The sequence below is a fragment of the Ruditapes philippinarum genome, unplaced genomic scaffold (genome assembly GCF_026571515.1).
Source record: "Ruditapes philippinarum isolate M1 unplaced genomic scaffold, ASM2657151v2 ctg4525_1_1_1_1, whole genome shotgun sequence".
Lineage (NCBI taxonomy): Eukaryota > Metazoa > Mollusca > Bivalvia > Venerida > Veneridae > Ruditapes > Ruditapes philippinarum.
In genome coordinates, this window is record NW_026854619.1 from 1 (window position 1) to 24,062 (window position 24,062).

The window sequence follows — 24,062 nt, forward strand, 5'->3', positions numbered from 1 at the left end:
ATAACTCCAAAATTAGACAAGGCAGGGTTATTGTTCTTTAGCACTGCACTTCCATTCAATAAGATCTATCTACCTACAAAATTTCATGTTGATATCTCTTATAGTTTTAGAGTTATGTCCCGGACAAAGTTAAAGTGTAAAAATAAACAAAGGGCAAAAACTCCAAAATTAGGCAAGACAGAGTTATGGTTCTTGTGCAGTGCACATCTACTCAATGAGATCTATCTACCTACAAAGTTGTATGTCAATGATACCTTTTGTTCTTTCAAAGTTATGTCCTGGACAAGAATAGCGGACAGACGGAAAGACAAAGCGGTGACTATATGCTCACCCTTTGGGAAACACAAAAAAATTTATTATGGGGGCATTTGATTGATGGGCTTGTCTGTAACTAGGTAGTGTACTGTTCTACTACAAGTAATCTAGACTATTCAGTAATGGCACATAATCTGAGCACAAATCATTTCACATAAACAGGCAACACATTTTTGAAACAAGATAAAAGCATTAGAGATATTTCAATATCAGACAATATGACAAGGTTAATAATTTAACCTTAACCCTAACTGGGACCATAAGTGATAAGCCTTTGCCACCAGTATAGATCTTAAGTCAAGCAAGCTTGCTCATCTGACCAGGCTTTATACTGTTAGCTGATGAACTTTAAAATGACATTATGCTCATATTTTCATTGTCATATTGAGAAGAATTTACTATACTTTTCAAAATATTGACTGTTTTGGTTTGTTGAAATTTCCTTGGACCATGCAAGATATCAATTGTTCATGTGAAGTATATTTTAAAGTTTTAAATAATTAAGGCAAAATTTAAACTTATATTGTCTTTCACCTTTTCACTTACTATTTTACCTTTTGATAAGCATAATGTCACTTTATTTTTTTTATCTTCATATCCCCTAATTGATAATAGACTGTTCCAAATATCTGGCCTGAATTAAGACAAATAGGCTGGGTAATGTATAAAATAAGCATTAATATATGATTAAACAGTATTCATAATATTAATAATATAGCAGTACTTTTTCATGGAAAGACACTTACATGACACTTTTTTGTACATTCAGAAACATTTATAAACCTTATAGACTTTCTTAGGCTACTACTCCAACACCTGATATCAAAGTTTTTTGTTTTATTTAGAACACTTTCTATACTTTTCATCAAAACTTGCACAAATCTAATGTTAAAGGCATGTCACTTTTAAATCAAAAGGCGAGTGATAATAACAAAGTTGAAGATGTATCAAATCATTATAACTATACTAAAATTTCATAATAAAACCTATATAGAAATATTAAATATTATACTTTATTTTCCATGGAAAACATTCATCTCAGTCTATAACCAATTCATTGCCATGGCAACCATTGATATATTTCTCATATTTCAATCATTTTTTTATAGTTCTTAAATACATGTATTCAGAATAATCAAGGATGTTTTAATTCCTTCCACAATTAATATATGATACAGTATGATCAGATACACATTATGTTGACTACAGGATTTGTTTTCCAACAAATATGCTTGTATTTAGCATAGAGAAAAAAAATGTATATACTTTCTTTTATTACAATACTTTCTTTTATTATACACTTCTAAAATAAATATTGAGAGATGCTGATGAATTTTCATTCTCCGTATTTTCACTGTAAAAGTTTATTTTTCACTGCAGTGAAATATATTTTTTTGTGATTACAATGGTGTCTTGCCAGTATACTTTCTTCTAAATTTAGTCAATACACAAAATTTAAGGGAAAGTCTTTAAAAAATAGTAATGCCAAACAAGAAAGAAATGTATTTAATAAAACAGAAAATTCAAGTCTTTTCTATAAGATAAATACAGGATTTATTTTCATCTTGTGGTATGAAAATTATCATATTTCACTCGTGGCCACTCCTGAAGTATTTATTTTCATACCAATCGATGAAAATAAATCCAGTTTTTATAGAAAAAAAACTTGAATATCCTCTATATATTTGTATCATAGTTTCGAGATCTTTCCATTGAAAATGTGTCAAGAGTTAAAATGTACTATCAGAATCACTAAAGATAGCCTGACACTGCAAAATTGAAAATGATGCAGGCTTGGTTTGTCATCATTGAGTCTGTTCATGGACGGTACTGGTAACTGCTAGCTACCGTCCACATCCACTAGCAATGGCTTTTAAGCAGAATTCAACATTTAACATAAACTGTTAAAATTTTTAATTTTGAAACAACGGCAGAATGTGTTATATAACTTGGACTAGCCTTTTACTCTCGACCTGCTGAATTCATGTCATAAAACAGCCCTGACTTGAATTTGGAACATTCCATTTGAAAATTAGGGGATTTCAATATCAAAATACAAACATTGAGCTACAGTAGAGCCATGTCAGACTGCACAGTGCCACTCTTTACTGCTGACAAAGGTTAAACTCACTTATGGTTCAAGCATTGGTTAAGGGAAAGTACAAAATCACATATTTAATTAAAAATATATGTCATCGCAAAACAACTGGTTACAAATTCTATAAAACTTTGGTAAAAATATAACTGTCATAAAAATCTATAAACAATTATAGTAAAAGTACAGTTATTACATGAAATAATCTAGATCTATATAAAAAATCACCGGTTAATGCAGTAATCTTGATTGTTGTCACACTTTGTTCAATTTATAAAAATTATATTTATACAGCATTAGAACCAAAAGTTAGTATACATATAGAAAAATAGGGACAAAAATGTTTCAAGAAAATAACAATGCATGCACATTTATTAGAAAAGTGAAATCTAAAGCAACAGATATCGAGTAAATCTTAATTCTTGAATAAAAAAAATCGTTGTCACATACTCAAAGATAAGAAGCTTTTACCAGTATCTCATCATAGGAATGTCTACATGTACATGTATTTATCTTTTATATAAAAATTATCTCAACACTTAAAATGGCACATTAAGTTAATTTTTCATTGTTGGGCTGAATTGACTATATATTTTAAAAGATTGACTGTTATAATTGTGATTGACTAACATTTTATATTGGAAAATGATACGAATAAAATATAAATCTGCCAAAAAAAAAAAAAAAAAAAAATAAAGTCTGCCCCACTCGTTTTTGTAACTTGAATGTTACAGGTAATTTCCCATACATATTTATATGTATATATCAAATTTCATTTGGTCATATATATAATTATTTATCTTTCATGCAAAGTAAATTATAAAGTAGAGAGAAATTATCAAGATATTGTATGACTGTAATGATTGGCAAAATATGGCTTTCAGGATTGTCATGGCATAACTTTACACGGCATTTTATAAATATAGCTTGAGCTACGTATATTTAAATTTCAGACTGTCTTTAACCCGTGTTATGCTGGATATTTTAAACCAAATTCGTTGCATGTCCATCTTTCAACCTGTACAAAACCATTCATCATTTTTAGGGAAAATTTCAAAGTAAGTACTGACTGAATAGAGAACAGTACAAAGCATGATTAGACGGCAGGGATGCTGTTGCCATGAGCGATCCAGAATGAAGTTATAGTTATATATTATAGTTGAAATATATCATTTGAATTCAACGAGGTATGTCAAAGTGAGTATTGCAATCTAGAACTAATGTATTTGGCTGTCGTAGAAATACTGAAAGACAAATCACACTCTCCACTTTAACTACTTATGAGATCCTAGCCTAGACAAACAAATCTACTCAAGTTTAATACAAATTCTAGGTCAATATGCTCTAAAAATATCCCTAAAAGATTAATTGTTAACAAAACTGCAATTATCTTGTTTTTTCCTTTAAAACTTAAGAAATCATTGAATAAATTGTAATGCTTAAACAATTGTAAAATCTCACAGGGAAATTTGCTTCTAGTCAAATTTTGTACTTATAAAATTATACAGAATACTGTTATTGTGGAGAAAAATAATTAGTGTCTAGTAATTAACATAATCAATAGAGTAATCAACATAAAAAATTAATTCAGAATTTTGAGTATCTAAAATTTACAAGTGCAAATATCAAAACAATATCAATTCTACTGATTTTTTTCTATAAAAAAACAACAACATAGAACATACATGATAACAATTTTTTCTTGATGATTACTAAAATAACTATATAATCTAACTATACACAAGTTCCACCTGGTACTGCATTATTAATATTACCAAAGTAATCCAAACATGTGTTATTTTTGCCATAATGTGGCGCCATCTATAAATATTTTACTGATTAATCCAGATGTTACTGTTCTAAATTGTCAACTTACAAACTTTGATCACAAAAATGTACTTTAAAAGTAAAGATGCACCAGTTAACATCAGTAAAATAAATCAACAAAAGTAAGTCCTTTTTATTTCTATTTATAATTTGCCAAAAAATTTAAGTTTTGCAGTAACCCACGAGGACCATCATTATAAATCTATCTAATTAATTAAGAATTTTACTAAAAATCACTTGATATAACAACTTATATATACATGTAACATCAATGATAAAATATCTGTAAAAACATCAACAATTTAACATATGATATATAAAATCAACGTTAAGTTTGGCAAACAAACAAAAATACTGTTTGTAACAAAAAATTAAAATTCATTTTGGGGAAAAGATTTGTTTCAAAGGCCTCTTTTGATCTTTTATGCAATTAGTCGAGTTGACAACAGTTTCTGTTTACCATAGCAATTAAATCTTAAAATTTCTGATTTTTTTTCTTTTGTTAAATGTTGAATTGGTTGCAATATCTTCATCATTACATGTTAATAATGTCCAAACTAACCTGTTCAATTTTTATAATTTTCTGCAAATAGAGCAAACAGACAAGTTTTTGGCATTTTTGTGAAATGCTGAGCATAAAATTTTAATATAAACTAACAAAATAAACACATATTTGATATCTTCACCGGCATAATAATGCAACAAGAGGCACACATTATGTCCAAACTAACCAAAATGTTAAAATTTTATAGTTTTCTGCAAAAAAAAGCAAACAGGCATACATGTAGTGTATATGAGTCATTATTTGAAATGCTCTTCATGAATTTTCCTATAAAGCACTGATTGTCCATCTCCCTACAGCTTTGCTTTGAATTTGGGTATAATAATAACAGACCTAAGAGATTTCAGGATCAAAACTTAAAGCATGATAAATTATGTTTGGTCAAACAGCTCAGAATTGATCAAAGCAATAATGAAGTAAGCAATTAAAATATAAAATTAAAATCATTATGATCAACACATGGAATGTCACAAGACAGACACATGATTAACACACATATAACAGATATAAAATGTAATTATTTTTACAATGAAGAGGTGATTCATAAATCAGTGTGTGAACAGTACCATACCATTTCAGACAGTTAAAAAAAGATTTTGATATAACTAAGTCATTAGAAATGATAATTATACAGAGCATTTGTTTGACATTGAAAGATCAATTAACAAAATGTGCTTAAAACAGGTGACCTTTTACATTACTGATACTTGAGTATTAATTTTGTACGAAACAGATTAAATTTCTAGAGGTAGCGAATTTCCTTAGTTTATACAGAATTTATTTTAGTTTGATTACAAAGTAGGTTACAATCCTTGAGACTGAAAAAAAAGAAATGGGAGCAAATGACAGACTTAGTTTGACCGAGTCTGTTCACCAGAGAAAAAATACAACACATTTCACATTACCTGGGAACAGTCTTGAAGTATTAGGATCAGTAATTCTGACAAAGCAGAACAATATAAGAACAACGGGATAAAGTACGAGGCTGTCCTTTGAACAGCTGCCACACAGCACAAAAAGTTTTTCATTTTATGATAAATTCATTGATTGAGGATGATGAGCAATTAAAGTGTAAATACAGGCATCGTACAGTCAAATTACAGTATCTGTGACAAATATCTTAGTACACTCTTTGAGCACATGCAGCACTTACGAATAACCTGTGCCGGACCAGCTTCCTCACCCACGCCCCCCTGTAAGACTTTATATTGTTGGCTTAAATTACTCTCACTATCTTCAATTGAGACAGGACAGTTTATAATTTAAAAAACATAGCAGGTATATCATACCAGTTAAAAAATATGAAATGTAATTTGCATACATGTGGTATCTGTATTTTTCTGCTATAACAGTTCAATAAAATTGATCATAGAAATAGGACTTTCAGTTCTTAAATAATTTTTTTCTTATTACACCTTTACATAGCAAATTTGCCCTGCTTTGAATTGAATGTTTGTTTGATTGTTTGATATGTATGTTGTTTTTAATTCATGTTTTGGTCATTTATCGGTCATTTCATCGAACAGGCTTTCCTGGATAACTAACCAGTGACTATAATGACATTATAAGCAATTTCAATATCAAAATGTTAAAACTTTAATAAAAAGCCAACAGTTTTAAGTCTACTGGGACTTTACAGAAAGATGTGCAGGATGAGATGACCTTATGATAGTGTTGCCATGGGCAACTCTACAGTGCTGTCACCTGTTCTAAAGGTAAGTTTATGATTAAAATGATCTTCACCCAATGTCACAAGTTTCTGACTATCATTATACAACTGAAATAACAAGAACACTTTATGGCAGTAAAACATAAAGGCACAAAAAACATTTTGAGCACATAACAAACAGTTAACAGTATATCGATGAGAATAATCAGTTACAGCCATTTTTTTTCTAAACACCACATTACAATATAGTTGTCATTGTTAATTGGTCGTCTTAAATAATTCTAAATGATCCTGTTTGAAAAATTCAGGACAAAAAAATAGTGAACACTTACAAAAAGGTTTTCTCTACATGTACATAATGAATATGTATCAACATTGATATATTACCAAAGAACATTCATCACTTTAGTGCATTAACGAGTTAAGTCCTTCTAAATTTAACAGGTCAATTAACCATTTACTGCACAAAGGTGACAATTTAACAATATTCAAGGAAATCATGTGGGTAACACTGATTTGAAGCAAGACCTCTAAAATAATGCTGATCAACAACACTTGTCACATGTTTGCCTTATACTTCTGATAAATCTCCATTTGTTTTTGACCAATCACAGACTGTGTAACACTTTCTGAGTCTTCTTCTGGTGGCGACCAATAACCAATGTGATTTTCTATCACATGATCAAAGTGTCTAGTCATTGGGTAATATCCATCTTGGCAAACACTAGCACTATCTATATCAATCTCGTTTGTACCAATCTTGTCATGTCCCAGTTCATCTACTATATGATGAAATCCTGTATCAGGGGTGTAACCATTCTGACTGTAGGTGTTGCACACTCTATTCTGCTGAGACTCCGCCCACATGCGAGTGTGTCTAATTGTTTTGTATGTTCTTCTGATTAATAATACGCTCGCCATTTAGAAATGAATGCCTCCCAAAATCTAAATCATTTTCTGGTATGAATTTTGTGGCATTGAAAAGTGAAAGGATTTGCTCATACCCAGACCAGCCCTGCTTCACCTCTTCGTCATCTCCATTGATTTCTTTTAACATCTGATACAAATCTTCAGTGTTTATATCAAATCTGTTATCATTATGACCTACTATCTGCTTCCTTATTCTATATATTTTTATGCAGTGAAAACGTTCCTTCAATCCAGGCAATGGGTGAAAACTGACTATCATCTTACGGAACTCCTTCCCGCTACTTTCCATCAAAACATTTTTAAATATCTTCGTCTGCAAGTCTGTAGAATGTTGATGACTGTTTAAGAAAGTCCACATCTTGGATGAAAGAAAAATCAGAAGTGTACCATTTGGGTAACTTTCTTTAAAGGATAGTTCAGGGTTGTCATAGAAACTGGACAACCAGTTATGATTTATGCGACATTTTGCCCACTTATTCAGGTACGAACACACTTCTTTAACAGCAGACGTAAAACTCTCTGACTCATCATAATACACGGGTAAGATTTCCAACATGGAACCTGAAAAGAGAGAGGATATTCAGATGATGATTATGATTCATACATTGACTTAATTTGCTAGTATTATCATATTTTTTTTGGCTAAAGATTTTATGGTACAATGGTATACTTTTGACAGCAAATAGGTTCAGGCTTGCTGTACTCATTCAAGGCATAATATCCTGGATATCTGGGATTGTCCCAAATTTAATCTTGTAATGGTCAACGAAGTGTCCCAGAGAGGATTTTTTGTCCCGTAAATCAAAATTAAATTGAAGTTGACATAATATGCAGTAATGAAGTATTAAGATTTAAAGCCATAATTATTATTCTTAGGCTTTGTATTCATTCAATATCAGTCATTCTAGTATGCCAGGACTATGCAGGGCAGTGGACTGTTAAGTAATAAACAGGAAAATTGCTTCTTAAGTGACCAAGGCAAATATTGACCCCGCCTACTGGCAAAGATTGATTTCACCAAATGCTATGAAACCACTAAAATGTGATGATTAAAGACTTAATAAATCGGTAAATCTTTCTATTTTGATGAAGGAAAATGGCAAAGTGTGTGTAGTTAACTTAGACTTGAGCCATTGAGTAATATACAGCATTATAATCTGGCATAGGCAAGTGGCATCACAATGATACAGTTACAGTTTGTGTACACCCAATATTTCACACAGCTACTCTACAGAAGTTTTCTCCCCTTGTGAATAAACAGCTTTACATATATATATATATATATAGTCATGATTCTATGTCTGAACCATCCTTATGACAGCTATTAGTACATGTTTTTTCTGTTCAGAATTAAGCTTAATATCAGGCCATTAAATACTCTATGAAACACCAACAAAAAAGAAAACAGCAATGTTATAATCATAGGAACTCAATAAATTTTAAAAATCTCAAAAACTTATGCAACCAATGTTGTTTTTTTTCTTGATTCTTACTGAAACCTGATTCCTATTATATAGAATACTATGAATAAAGTTCCTTAAAGAAATAAAAAAATCTAAATTTCTCATTAAAATGAACAAAATTAATTTCCTGTGAAAAAAAAAATATATATGTCATTAACCCAGTACTTTAGTTGAAAAATTAGAACAATGATCTAGACATGACATGTGTACTTTAACAATCATTCTTCAAAGATCTTAATTTACAATCTTTTACCCTTAATTGCCCTACTCAATTTGTGTAATAAGTTTACCATGCTGTGAATTTTGACCAGTTAATTTAGTAGTCTCATGTCTGACCAGATTGCACTCAGGTTTTAAAACTGCACTAAGGATACAAACTGATTTTATTGTACTTTTAATGCAGTAACTCAACTGGTACACTCTTAAAAGCAAGATGAAAGTGGAAAAAGTGATTAAAATTATTAAATTTTAAAGAATATAAAAGAAGGGGCGCCCCTCCAGGCCCAGTGGTTAAGGTCGTTGACTTGAAATGACTTGCCTCCCACAGCTGTAGGTTTGAGCCACTGCGAGCAAGCATTTACTGGATTTTACATGTGAGAAAGTTATCCAGCTAGCTTAAAGATCATTGGTGGTTTTACTCAAGTGCCCATTTGTACCTAAAATAATGTAGAGAGGGGCACCAGTCCTAAGGTCTTCCTCTACCAGTAAAGCTGGAAAGATTTTAGCCATATGACCTATACTATGATGGTGTGACAAAACCAGCCAAATCCCCCCCTCCCCCCCCCAAAAAAAAAAATATATATAAATCAATTTTATTAATGAAGAAAACAATATTGTCATCATTGTTTCTTTACCTATTTAACAAAGGGCCATTATGGGCCTTAATCGCTCACCAAAAGACATGGTCTATATGAACAAGATTTAATTACCAGGATATTCCTTGTTCAACAGACCAGAACCATTAATTTTGAACAATTTTTTCTGTAAAGGACTACCAAATGATTATTGCTTTACAGTTTCTTTAAAATCTATCAAGTAATTGAGGAGATCTTATTTAAAGGAATTTCTATTTTCAGATCAGAGTGGCAGCCATCTTGTTCAGCAGACCAATACCGTGTGAGCAATATTAACAAAAGACAACCTTAGAATAATTCCTGTATAGTTTTATCACTATTGGCCATGCATTTAGGGGGAGATGTTGAAGTAACAAGTAAAAAGTTAATGACAACTGAAAGACAACAGAAGCAGTAGTTATTAGGGTATCACAATGGCACAGTTGTGTGCTCCAGTGAGCTAAATATGTAGCAAGCTCATCAGAGTTTTCATGAATGATTAAGTTGTAAACTAAAGCAAAATTAGGTATCAATTAGTTTAGTTTAGTTAGTTACAAAAATAATACATGGTTTATCGTTAAAATGCTTTGTTATTAATCACTCAGGCCTATTGGCCTTCTTGATCATATTTCTGCGCATTTGAACTCAAATCATGAATTATTCTACAACAATGCACTAAAAATTGGTAGAATACAGATACAGTACAACCTCTACACAGCAATACCATTAGGAAACCAAAATGTGGTTGTTGGTGATGGATATTTCTCTATAGAGACAATATGAGCCACGTCACAACAAAACCAACATAATGCGTTTGCGACCAGCATGGATCCAGACCAGCCTGAGCATCCGCGCAGTCTCATCAAGATCCATGCTGTTGGTTATCAGTTTCTCTACTTGTAATAGGGTATGTAAGCGAACAGCATGGATGCGCAGGCTGGTCTGGATCCATGCTGGTCTCAAACGCACCATGTTGGTTTTGTCATGACACGACTCATATTAAGTTACGAGGTGTTAATTTACTTGATACTAAAATGCTGAAAGGTGTTGCCCTAGAGATGTCATATTTATTGTGAAGTCTTATTCTTTTAGGAAGAATTGTAAATTGATGATGTAAACTGGTAATTAAAATTGTTCTACAGAGGGCTCTTCTGTCAAGATTGCACTGTAAAGTTTTTGTATCCATTGTATTAGTACAGCAGAAACATTATGGTGTTTGTTATTTTTTTACGAAATAGTGTCTCACCTCCAAATAATTGTTACATATTTGTTAGTGGAGTAAACACATCTAGAAAATATAATCAAATGTATTAAAATATTGGTATCAGGTGAAAAAATATCCAGCAAGTTCTTAATATATCTTATTAGTATGTAAAATAGCCCCTTTGTCATAAGACACCAAGAGAACAAACACAGAACAGAACATTATGAACATGCTGTAATAATTTGTTTGTAATGCTTATTTTACTTCATTGCTGCAAAAATCAAGTTCTTACGCAAAAGAACATCTTTTAACAAGACCACTGCATGCAGTGTAATTGCTCATCTATTAAAGGCAATGACTATAAATAACCAATTTTGACAAAGTTAACAAGATAACAAGAGTCATCGCCTAGGGGAGGGAAGGGGGGGGGGGGGCTGCTGCTCAACTTTTTCTTATTTCTGAAGTCACAGTGGGAATATTATAATATTTAACATATTTTTTTTTGTAACAAATAAAAATCCAATTTCATATTTGACATTGACAGTCAAAATCAATTAAAGGTCAAGGTCAGATTTTGAATAAATCATCATGGCAGATTTGTCATATGTGTTCTTTTATCAAAGAATGAATCAAATCCATAAATTAATATCAAAGCCATGACTATTTCAGCAAATTTCAATAATATGTCCTTGGCGGTCAGGAGAATAATTCAACATGTCCATTTTGTCATATATGTTCTTTTGTCGTCTGTAAGTAAAGAACAAAAATATGCCAGTTTAGCGAATGTCAAGTTCATATCAAAATAATTCAACATGTCAGTTTTGTCATATGACTGTGTTCTTTTGTCACAATACAACTCAAATCTGTAAATAAATAACAATGGTCAAGGTCAAATAATGTTAAGGTCATATTTAAATTATTCAACTTATGCGTTTTGTCAAGTGTTCAAAATAAATAACAAAGTTACAGAAACTTTTACTTATTTGACCTTAAGTGTCAACGTCAAATTAAGGTCAAGGTCAAGTTTAATTAAATCTTCTTCCATGCCTTGTCTCAAGGATTGTTGTGCACAAATATGAAGATAATACATTTATCATTTACAATCTTATTGCCAATGATAGCAAAAAACTGTGAAATTACAATAATTTGACCTCAAAGGTCAACATCATTTTCAAGTGAAGGTCAGAATCAATACAGCCTCTTTGAAGGTCATGTCAAAAGAAGTATTATGTCCAAGAATGAAGATAATTAATAAATATCATAGTTATAGCCGATAACAGCAAACATCAAGCAAATTTCAAACATTTGACCAAAAGGGTTTTAAAGTGTCCAAGTATGAAGACAATTCATTCAGAAATAAAAAAAATAATGGCAACTGTTAAACTTTTCCATCGGCAACTCGGACAACATGACTTGCAATACATTGAATTGTTCTTTTGAAAAAGTCAAGCTAAAAAGGGACATAACTCCAAATATGTAGCCTTTATATCTTTTAAAAGGTTTGAATAATAGGCTACATTAAAGATTTTGAATTATGACAATGACAACAAAAAGCTAAAGAAGCCCATCATCATGTCTCGCAAAAAAGTTAAAACTGCCTGTTTTCTACATGGTATGCAACTTTCCTACATGGTTTTGTTCATAAATTATATTTTTTTAATAATGTTTAAGACTTCTATGTCTGTAAATAATGATGGATGTCAGACATTATCTGAGGATTTACTTCAAAACGACTTTTCACTGATGAAGGATTGACCTTTTCTGTTCCCCACACCCGCTTTTGTTTGATAACTCACTAGGTTTTGGAATAAAATGGAAATGTAAGACCTAGAGAATGTAACTAAATTTACTAATTCTATTGATATACTTTATTCATACTGCTGTAGCAATGCTAAATCATATAATGCATTTTTGAACTTAAACAGGTTAAAATCATCCTCATTTCAGGCAGTAAGATAATGTTTATTCAAATCTGTACATAGATTACAAGATTCTACAGAATTTATATGAATGTTCATATATGACCTTGAGGGTGAAAACATTTACTGGTCAAGGTGTTCATGTCCTACTATTGTTTATCTAGCTTTAAATCAAACCTGTTCATTAATAACAAAGTTATGGCAAATTTTTATAGAACTTCAATAATTTGACTTTCAGGGTAAAGGTCATTAAAAAGTTAAGGTAATACTTTATTGCTCAATTTGACTAAGTAAGAATCAAATTTGTCATAATTGTGACATTTTGGCCTAGAAGTACACTACAGCCTCATTATAACGCTCATGTTGGGGTCCAATGTCTCAAAACCACTGTCTGGGCCGTTCTATATACAGTGCAGGATTTTAAATTGATTTTGGGCTTGTGTGGGTTATTTAATTCAGCGAGGTTTGCATGTCACAGATATGTGTGTGAATTTTAGTTTATCTATACACACCACCGGCTGTCCATGTCACATATAATATAAATTTGAGATTTTGGAAACAATATGATGCCTGACTGATCGATAGGTAAAACAACAAAAGAGCGGATAAACGCTAACCTCTGCATGATTTTCACACCTTAGCGCTCATAAATGTCCTAATTACATTGTTTATAGTACTTGACTGTCAAATTGAACAAGCGTTATAGCGGATATGGTGCGATATGAATCTAAATCTACATGAATTTTTTTCTTTTTTTTTTTTCCTTTTTTTTTTTGGGAGCCAAGGTCTATGAGCGCTATACTGAGATTAGCGTTATAACGAAGAGCGATTTATCGAGGCTACGGTGTACATTTAAAATCAAGGTCATATCTGAATTGCTAAATTTGACAATTTATGACATAGTTATGGCCAAGTTAAGCCATTTTCAAAAATTTACCATAAAGTGAAAGGTCATAAATATGTCAAGTTCAGTTTAACTTTAAAGTATTTTCAAAAGGTTGATATGTCCAAATGAGTACAATACATCAAATACAAACAAAGCTTATTTTAGCAAAATTCAATAATTTGACTACATGGGTCAAGGTCATTTTATGGTGAAGGCCATACTTTAATTGCTCAACATGTTTTTTATTTTTTTAATTCTAATTGTTGTTTTGTTCAAGTTTGGATAAAATCTGCCCATGAATACAAAGTTATGGTCAATTTTTGCAAAACTCAGTAATTTTAACATAAAGGCCAAGGTCATATAATTATCAAGGTCATGTTCAGTTTGTGCTGAAAGGTATTTACAAAAAAAAATATGTCAAAGAATGAATTAAATACATCCATTAGAAACAAAGCGGCCAATTCAGCTAAATTCAATAATTTGACCTTTAAGGTCAAGGCCATTTCAAGGTCATACTTGATTGATCAACAAGGTGATTGTAAGTGTGTGAATATTGTTTTTACAAATTCTGAATCAAAACCTGTTTAACAAAGAATTATGGTTATTGATACCAAATTTCATCTAAAACTGCTAAATAAGATCATTTGAAAGCCAAACTAAAGTGTTCAGCATTTTTTCCTTTGATATAAATGATCACTAATACTAATTGGTAAATTGATAATAATTGTAAAATGCACTTACTGTTTTCTTCATCTTCTGCTCTATTGTTAGGAGCACTCTGCGGTGTTCTTTGATAGGAGGCACAATTACAAATCTTCCAGTTCATAGGGGAACATTGACAACCTAAGAAATAAATATTCAAAGATTCAACATTCACTGAATTTATTTACTAGGAGGAAGATTGTAGATAAGATTATACAAGTTATCTATAAATTATGTAATAAACAAGAGCCATGTCAACATGGCCATCCCCCGCCGAATGGGTTTGCTCATTGGAAGAATGTATATGTAGTAGAGCAGAATAATTCAATTTTAAGAGGTCTTTTGGTAATGAAAACTTATGGCTGAAGTGATTACAGGTTTGAAACCTATGTGAATACTGATGGCTGAAAATAACAAAGGGCAATAACTGAAAAATAATGCAGGGAAGGTTATCAATCTTGTGTGCTGCACCCCTCCACAGTAAAATCTATCCACCTATGAAGTTTCAAGTTGATACCTCAAATACTTTTTGAGATAAGCTCCGGACAAAATAGTATGAAAAAGAACAAAGGGCAATAACTCAAAAATTATATAGGCAAGAGTTATCATTCTTGCACACAGCATTCCTCCTCAATAAGATCTATCCACCAATGACATTTCATGTTGACATCTCAAACACTTTTGAGTTATGCTCCACTCAGGTGAAAAATTAAGTATGAAAAATAACAAAGGGCAATAACTCAAAAATTATGCAGGGAAGAGTTATCATTCTTGTGCACTGCACTCCTCCTCAATGAGATCCATCCACCTATGAAGTTTCAAGTTGATACCTCAAATACTTTTTGAGATAAGCTCCGGACAAAATAGTATGAAAAAGAACAAAGGGCAATCACTCAAAAACAAGAATTTGTAACAGAGTTACCAACGTCCCCCGCCTCGGGAAGTTTTATATGAAGCATAAAATTGTGCTATTTTAAAAGATTTATATTCAGAGGTATGGATCTCAGGACATTCAGTCCAAAATTATGATCAATGCTAGATCTGCAAATGTAACAATAAATTTGTTAAAAAATTAAAATGAAACACGGAATTTAAAAATCTATCATGTTAAGCTTTGACCTCTAAGTGTGACCTTGACCTTGGAGGTAGGGGAGCAGGTGTTGTGCATGACATAACGTCTTATTATTGAGACTATTTGTGCCAAGTATTTTCAAAATACATTGAACTATAAAGAAGTTATAGATTGGACACAAAATATACCAAATAACAGACTATGTAAATCTTTGACCTCTAAGTGTGACCTTGACCTTGGAGGTAGGGACACAGATGTTACGCATGACATATCATCTAATCATTGTGACTATTTGAGCCAAGTATTTTCAAAATCCCTTAATCTATGAAGAAGTAATGGACGGGACACAAAATATACCAAATAACAGACTCTGTTAACCTTTGACCTCTAAGTGTGACCTTGACCTCAGAGGTAGGGGTGCAGGTGTTGTACTTGACATATCGTCTTATTATTGTGACTATTTGTGCCAAGCTATTTCAAAATCCCTTGAACTATGAAGAAGTTCTAGATTCAACACAAAATATACCCTATAATAGACTATGTTAATTTTTGACCGCTAAGTGTGACCTTGACCTTGGAGGTAGGGATGCAGGTGTTGCGCATGACACATCCTCCTATTATGGTGACTATTTGTGCGAAGTATTTTCAAAATCCTTTGAACTATGAAAAAGTTATGGACCGGACACAAAATATACCCTGTAACAGACTATGTAAGTATTTGACCTCAAAGTGTGACCTTGACCTTGGAGGTAGGTGACCGGTTTTTGCGCAGGACACATCATCTGATTATTGTGAACAATTATGGCAAGTATTTACAAAATTCCTTCATAGATAAGAAAGTTATGGACCGGACAGGACATATATCCTCAAATAGACAATGTTGACCTTGAATAAGCAAGTACGACCTTGACCCTGGAGGTAGGGATCTGGTTGTTGCTCATGACACATCTTCTTATTATAACAAACATTTGTGCCAAGTTATTTTAAATTTCTTTGATAAATGACAAAGTTATGGACCGGACACGAAATATACCCTGTAACAGACTATGTTAATATTTGACCTTCAAGTGTGACCTTAACCTTGAAGGTAGGCAACTGGTTTTTGCGCATGACACATCGTCTGATTATTGTGAACAATTATGGCAAGTATTTTCAAAATCCCTTCATAGATAATAAAGTTATGGACCGGACACGACATATACCCTCAAATAGACAATGTTAACTTGAATGAGCAAGTACGACCTTGACCCTGAAGGAACGGATCTGGTTGTTGCACATGACACATCGTCTTATTATAACAAACATTTGTGCCATGTAATTTCAAACTCCTTTGATAAATGACAAAGTTATGGACAGGACACGAAATATACCCTGTAACAGACTATGTTTATATTTGACCTCCAAGTGTGACCTTGACCTTGAAGGTAGGTGACTGGTTTTTGCGCTTGACACATCGTCTGATTATTGTGAACAATTATGGCAAGTATTTACAAAATCCCTTCATAGATAAGAAAGTTATGGACCGGACACGACATATACCCTCAAATAGGCAATGTTGACCTTGAATGAGCAAGTGCGACCTTGACCCTGGAGGTAGCGGTCTGGTTGTTGCGCATGACACATCGTCTTATTATAATAAACATTTGTGCCAAGTTATTTCAAATTCCTTTCATAAATGACAAAGTAATGGACCGGACACGAAAGTGTGACGGACGGACGGACGCACAGACGGACGGACGGACAGACGGACGGAGCCTATTTCTATATCCCCCTTTTTTCTTCGAAAAGGCGGGGGACAATTATATAGCAAAGAGTTATCATTCTTGCGCACAGCATTCCTCCTCAATAAGATCTATCCACCTATGACATTTCATGTTGATATCTCAAATACTTTTTGAGTTATGCTCCACACAGGTGAAAATTAAGTATGAAAAATAACAAAGGGCGATAACTCAAAAATTATGAAAGGTAGAGTTCTCATTCGTGTGCACTGCACTCCTCCTCAATGAGGTCTATCCACCTATGAAGTTTCAAGTTGATATCTCAAATACTTTTTGAGATATGCTCTGGACAAAAATGTTGGACAGAAGGAAGGACGGACGGACGGACGGAAGGACAGACGGACAGACGGAGACTATTTCTATATCCCCCGCCGCCTTTTCGGCGGGGGATAACAAGAGCTGTTGGTAGGACAGCACGCTCAACTATTCTTAGTGCTTGATAGTAAAAAAGCCTTGTTAAGGTAAAAATTTCTATGTTCACATTAAAGGGCCATTTTTTTTTTCAAATCCATGTTACAGTTATAGGCCTTGAAAAGAGTCCTATTATGTCTCAAAGAAAAGTATACACTTTCAACTTGTTTCAAAGCCAGATGTCAATGGAATATGAGAATGAGGTGGTACTATGCAAACTTTAACATAAATTCTATGTCGAAAAAGGATTATATATCTGAGGTGGTATGCAAACTTTAACATCAATTCTAAGTCCAACAAGGGGCATAATTCTGTCAAAATTCTTGAGAGAGTTACCTCCTCCAGTCTTCAGATTGGGGTCATGATGGTGAACAAGTTTGCAAAGTTTCAAAGCCATACATGTCATTGGACTTCGAAAATATTTGCGGTGGTACACAAACTTTAACATAAGCGGTTACGCCGACATCTGGGTGACTAGAATAGCTCTACTTATTCTTATTGAAAAGTCGAGCTAGAAATACACTTTCTTTTTGAGATGGTGAACATTATGTGATAATTATGTACTGACATATTAATATTAACCAAGGCTTAATATTAATTTTTTTCAGTACACATCACCACATATTTCACCAGCTAAAGAGTTGATTATTCTGTACAATATCTCAAGGGTGAGTTAAAGTAAGGTTGTTGTAGACAGGGAGCCTTTAAACACAGTCAGTCACTAAGATAAGTTAGACTGTATTAATATTGAACGACTTTAAGATAAACATTATCCCTCTATAGACAAAACCAATAACTTGCCCTACATTTCTACAATAAGTGTAAATTACAAGAAGTAAAACCAGATTTCTTGACTTTCTGAATAAAAATATACAGTAAGTAAGTCAGTAAACAAGATTTATGAAGGTGAAGGATGAAGGCAGACAAACAGATGAGATTACAAGTTAGGTGTTGTTTTACGTTATTCACACAATGAAGTAAAATATAATATTATCCAGTAACAAGTCAGGTATTTTGTTATTGGTTTGTAAATATTTCACAAACAATGGAGCATCTACAATAATACCTTATGATAAACAGATAATACTTTAACAAACTCTTTATTACAAGTTTTTTTTGTGACATATTTTTGTTTTTCATTTTATAGTCAAAGTAATGAATGTTATAATGTTATGTGACTAAGGTATGTAAGAGACAGCTTGGATATACATGTACATGTGTCACGGTATAGAACTGTTCGCTATTTAGGGAAGATGATGTGTAAGCGGCCGGATAGCTCAGTCTGTAGAGCCACGGTATGGTATTCCGAGGGTCCCGGGTTCGAGTCCCGATCAGGCTGCACATTTTTCTCACCCTGTGACATTTGGCGCCCAACAGGGGCCCACGACTGCTTATAGCTCAGAGTATAATTAACATTGCTTTGTAACTCTGTGAAATTCAAGGACAAATTTCAATATAGCTGTCTGGGTTCAGAACTGTTCACTATTTATTAGGGGAGATGATGTATACATTGCTGGATAGCTCAGTGGGTAGAGCCACGGTACTGTATTCCGAGGGTCCCTGGCTCCAGTCTCGGTTAGGCTGCACATTTTTCTCACCCTCACAGTGACACATGTATATATAAAAATTTACCTGACATATTATGATAACTTACTATCAATAAATGGGTAATTAGATTTTTCTCCCATCTCCTTAAAAAAGTTATGTTCAACCATAAAATCATAAATAGTCCATAAATGTATAATTAAATTCTGTCACCTAAGTACAAAAACGGATCAAGTCCTTCTAAACTAAATAGAAGTTAAACAGTTATTGCACTAAGGTGACATAATGGGACTTACGTTTCCTCTTCAAGCAGAAATAAAGTGTTGTTACACCAGCAACAAACAACAGACAAGCCATTGTAATTATAGCAACAGTAGATGCAGCTATTGTTGTCTTCTCTGTCAATGGTGGTTCTGAAAAATTAAATTACAGCACCATAAAAATTGAGTTTGTTGGTGGTTAAAGGAACTCCACTCAGGTCCAAAAGTTTAAAAAAAAATAATTTGAATTTCTTATAGATCAGCTGGGGCATTTAAAAAGAAAAATAATTATATAAAAGATAATGAAGAAATATACTTAGAAATAAATTGAAAGCTTTGCAAAGCTTTTCAATTTAGGTAATTTTTCACATCCAGGAAAACAGGTTTAAGCGTATGATCTAAAATTTTGCGCATAAGTTATTGGTCCAGACCAACATCAAATTGAACATTAATCTCGAATAATTATTTCCAGTCTTGTCATGTCAAAATACTTCAGTGGAGTCCCTTTAAGTAACTTTGACACTGTAAAGGTCACATGGTGATTTCCGAGTTTTGCACGATAAGGAAGACACCCCTTCATTTAATATTTCAAACAACATTTCCCTAATATCCAGCACCAAGGAAATATTTGGTATTGAACTGGTTTTTGGATGCTGAGAAATTAATTTGTGTCTCAAAACAAAATTTTATTCACTGTCTTAGACACAAAGTCTCCCAAATATACAATAAAGTTGGTGATGTTTGATAAATTTTAGGCGAACCTGTGTCTACAAAACAGAATTTTTACAGTAAAAGCTTGAAAACTATCAGCTTTTCTAGAAACTGTATCTCTACATTTAGTAATGCCCTTTGTAAAATATAAAGAAGATTTTTTTTTATGGTATCTTAGTGAATGGTAAACCTGCAATAAAATATCATCAATATTATATTACCAATACTTATAGGCTATTTAGATATTCTGTTGATTTTTTTTAACCAGCAACAGAATTTTTTTAATTTAAGGCAGGGCATGTTCTCAACTTAAACAGCGGGTATTTGTATAAATATTAGGCAGGGCATGTTCAGTACAGATGTTCACAGGAGATTTTTTTCAAAAAGGCAGGGCATGTTCAGTACAGATATTCACAGCAGATTTTTTTAACAAGGCAGGGCATGTTCAGTACACAAATTCACAGCAGATTTTTTAACAAGGCAGGGCATGTTCAGTACAGATATTCACAGCAGATTTTTTAAACAAGGCAGGGCATGTTCAGTACAGATATTCACAGCAGATTTTTTTTTAACTAGGCAGGGCATGTTCAGTACAGATATTCACAGCAGGGTTTTTTTTTTAAAACAAAGCAGGGCATGTTAGTAACAGATGTCCACAGCAGATGAATGGTAAATAATACAAGGCAGGGCATGCTAATCTAAATATGTTCATAGCAGATATATTTTAGGAGCAAGACAGTGCATGTTCTTAACAGATGTTCAAATTAGATATTTATCAGTAAAAAAAGCAAGGCATGCTATCAAAGATGTTCAGTGCTGATATTGTTTAAATAATACAGGACAGGGCATGCTCATTTCAGATGTACAGCAGATATTTTTCAGAAACAAAAACAGGGCATGTTCCTTACAGAAGTTCATGGCATATATTGTTAGATACAAATCAGGGCATATTGATAACAGAGGTTCATTGCAAATGCTTTACAAGGCAAGGCATGTTGATAAAAGATGTTCATAGCAGATTTTTTTTCAAAAAGTCAAGGCAGGGCATGTTTACAGCAGGTCAATGATCCAGAGTAAACATTACTTTAAGGCAAGGAACTTTTTTCTAAAGATAAGAGTGCAGAGATGTCTTAGAATAGTGACAACATGCCTCTAGTCATTGACCTATAATATTTATATGACATTACGCTCTAAATTCATAATCAACATTTTTCTTTTTTTCTCTCCTGTAAAAAGCTGTTATTAAGTAAACACATATCCTCTATATAACTATTGTAAGATAATCAACAAATCTCTCTCACTACCAACAGCAGACGGGAGCACTTAGGCAGTTTCACCATCTTTTCTTCTCCATTAAACAAGGTATTGGTTTCCAAGGAGATATTTATTTCTGGAAATGCCATCTTTCTGGCTATTGACAGATATTATTTTTCACTTAGACATATTTTGGGATGTCTTTTTATTCTATTATCTCTATTAACTTTCTCTACAAATGAGTTTTTCTCCTTTTTAAGGAATGAATTAAGAAAAATATAAAGTTAATATAGCGTGCCTTTATTTGATTACTGTCTACAGAATAATCCTATTTTAGAACATTTCTTATTTTCTGTGACACTCTCACTTAAAAGCTTTTTGCTTTTGCTGACCAGGGATCCTTCTACCTTTGCCATACTAAGTTTTTATAATGGACTTTGCCCTGTTTTGAACTTAGAATTGTTCACAGTTGTCATAAATACTTTTTCTTATAAATTAATCCTTTGAACTATGCTAAATATCTGAAGTGGCCTTGTTTATCATTTAATCTTGACAAAAGAGCATTAATTTTTTTTAGGAAACATTTTAAAATTTGTACTGACTGAGAAAAAGTGTAGATAAGCAATGATGTACTGTCAACTGATCTTCATTTACACTGGTTGTAAGGGTAGATTTAGTGGCTGCCACCAGGCTAAGGCTGTCATATTTATGCAGCTATTTGTACAGACTTTTGTCATATTAATGCAGCTATTGGTACCGTACAGACTTTTGTCATATTTATGCAGCTTATTGTTAAAGACTTTTGTCATATTTATGCAGCTATTGGTACAGACTTTTGTCATATTTATGCAACTATTGGTATAGACTTTTGTCATATTTATGCAACTATTGGTACAGACTTTTGTCATATTTATGCAGCTATTGGTACAGCTTTTTGTCATATTTTTTTTTGTCATATTTATGCAGATTACTGTTTAAGACTTTTGTCATATTTATGCAACTATTGGTACAGACTTTTGTCATATTTATGAAGCTTACTGTTAAAGACTTTTGTCATATTTTTGCAACTATTGGTAAAGACTTTTGTCATATTTATGCAGCCATTGGTACAGACATTTGTCATATTTACTTTTGTCATATTTATGCAGCTATTGGTACAGACTTTTGTCATATTTATTCAGCTTATTGGTATCAGACTTTTGTCATATTTATGCAGCTTACTGTTAAAGACTTTTGTCATATTTATGCAGCTATTGGTACAGACTTTTGTCATATTTATGCAGCTATTGGTACAGACTTATGTCATATTTATGCAACTATTGGTATAGACTTATGTCATATTTATGCAACTATTGGTACAGACTTTTGTCATATTTATGCAGCTTATTGTTAAAGACTTTTGTCATATTTATGCAGCTATTGGTACAGACTTTTGTCATATTTATGCAGCTTACTGTTAAAAACTTTTGTCATATTTATGCAACTATTGGTACAGACTTATGTCATATTTATGCAGCTATTGGTACAGACTTTTGTCATATTTATGCAGCCATTGATACAGACTTTTGTCATATTTATGCAGCCATTGATACAGACTTTTGTGTTATTTATGTAGCTATTGGTACAGCTTTTTGTCATATTTATGCAGCCATTGGTACAGACATTTGTCATATTTGTATAGACTTTTGTCAAATTCATTACAGCTTTTTGTCATATTTATGCAACTATTGGTACAGACTTTTGTCATATTTATGCAGCCATTGATACAGACTTTTGTGTTATTTATGTAGCTATTGGTACAGCTTTTTGTCATATTTATGTAGTTATTGGTAAAGACTTTTGTCATATTTATACAGGTATTGGTTAAGACTTTTGTCATAGATCAGCATTCATGCAGGTTTTGGTACACATTTTTTTTTACAAAAGATCTTTTCCCTGTAAATGATGAATAATTTAATCCATATTGAAAGACGGACATGTGCATGTAATATAGTTATTTAGTGTGGTTTAGAGTTAATAAATTACAGTATATTTACCTGAGACATTGAAAGGTTTTGTAACAATCATAGGATTATCTGGATCTGGCAGTTTTTGTACCTGTTCATAATATAAAAACAATTATAATACATTAATTATTCCACTTTTTAATTCATAGAAGATGCATTAAATTGTCTTTAAATATATAATGAATAATTGATTATTGTAATCATAGCTTTGAAATATTTTTCAATATAAGTGTGTCTATTTGGGCAGCAGAAATTGAAACATATATTATTTCGAGTTATATAATTATTTTAAATAACTCTAAATACGAAAAGTATTTCACAAAACTTATTTTACGAAAGCATCATTGCTTATGGAAAAAATAAAAATTTAATAAGTTTGGCAAACTATTTAATAATTTTTCTGCTAAACATAATCATTAAACAAGAATACAGAACAAATAGAGAATATGAGCCTCGTCACGACAAAACCAACATAACGAGTTTGCGACCAGCATGGATCAAGACTAGCCTGCGCATCCGCACAATCTGATCAGGATCCATGCTGTTCGCTTACCAACTCTATAACAAGTATAGAAACTGATAGCGAACAGTATGGATCCTGATCAGACTGCGCGGAT

The 24,062-nt window shown here is 32.4% G+C and overlaps 1 protein-coding gene across 1 annotated transcript in view; it reads right to left on the reverse strand.

The window, feature by feature from the left end:
- Positions 1 to 4,046: 4,046 nt before the first annotated feature.
- LOC132740596 (uncharacterized) overlaps positions 4,047 to 24,062 on the reverse strand; it is a 37,714-nt gene continuing 17,698 nt past the window's right edge. The window contains exons 3-6 of the mRNA XM_060728532.1: positions 23,476 to 23,536; positions 19,511 to 19,627; positions 14,445 to 14,546; positions 4,047 to 7,959 (exon numbers count right to left, since the gene is read on the reverse strand). Coding sequence (XP_060584515.1) covers positions 7,346 to 7,959; positions 14,445 to 14,546; positions 19,511 to 19,627; positions 23,476 to 23,536 — 894 coding nt within the window. The 3' untranslated portion in view covers positions 4,047 to 7,345. The remainder of the gene's footprint in view (positions 7,960 to 14,444; positions 14,547 to 19,510; positions 19,628 to 23,475; positions 23,537 to 24,062) is intronic.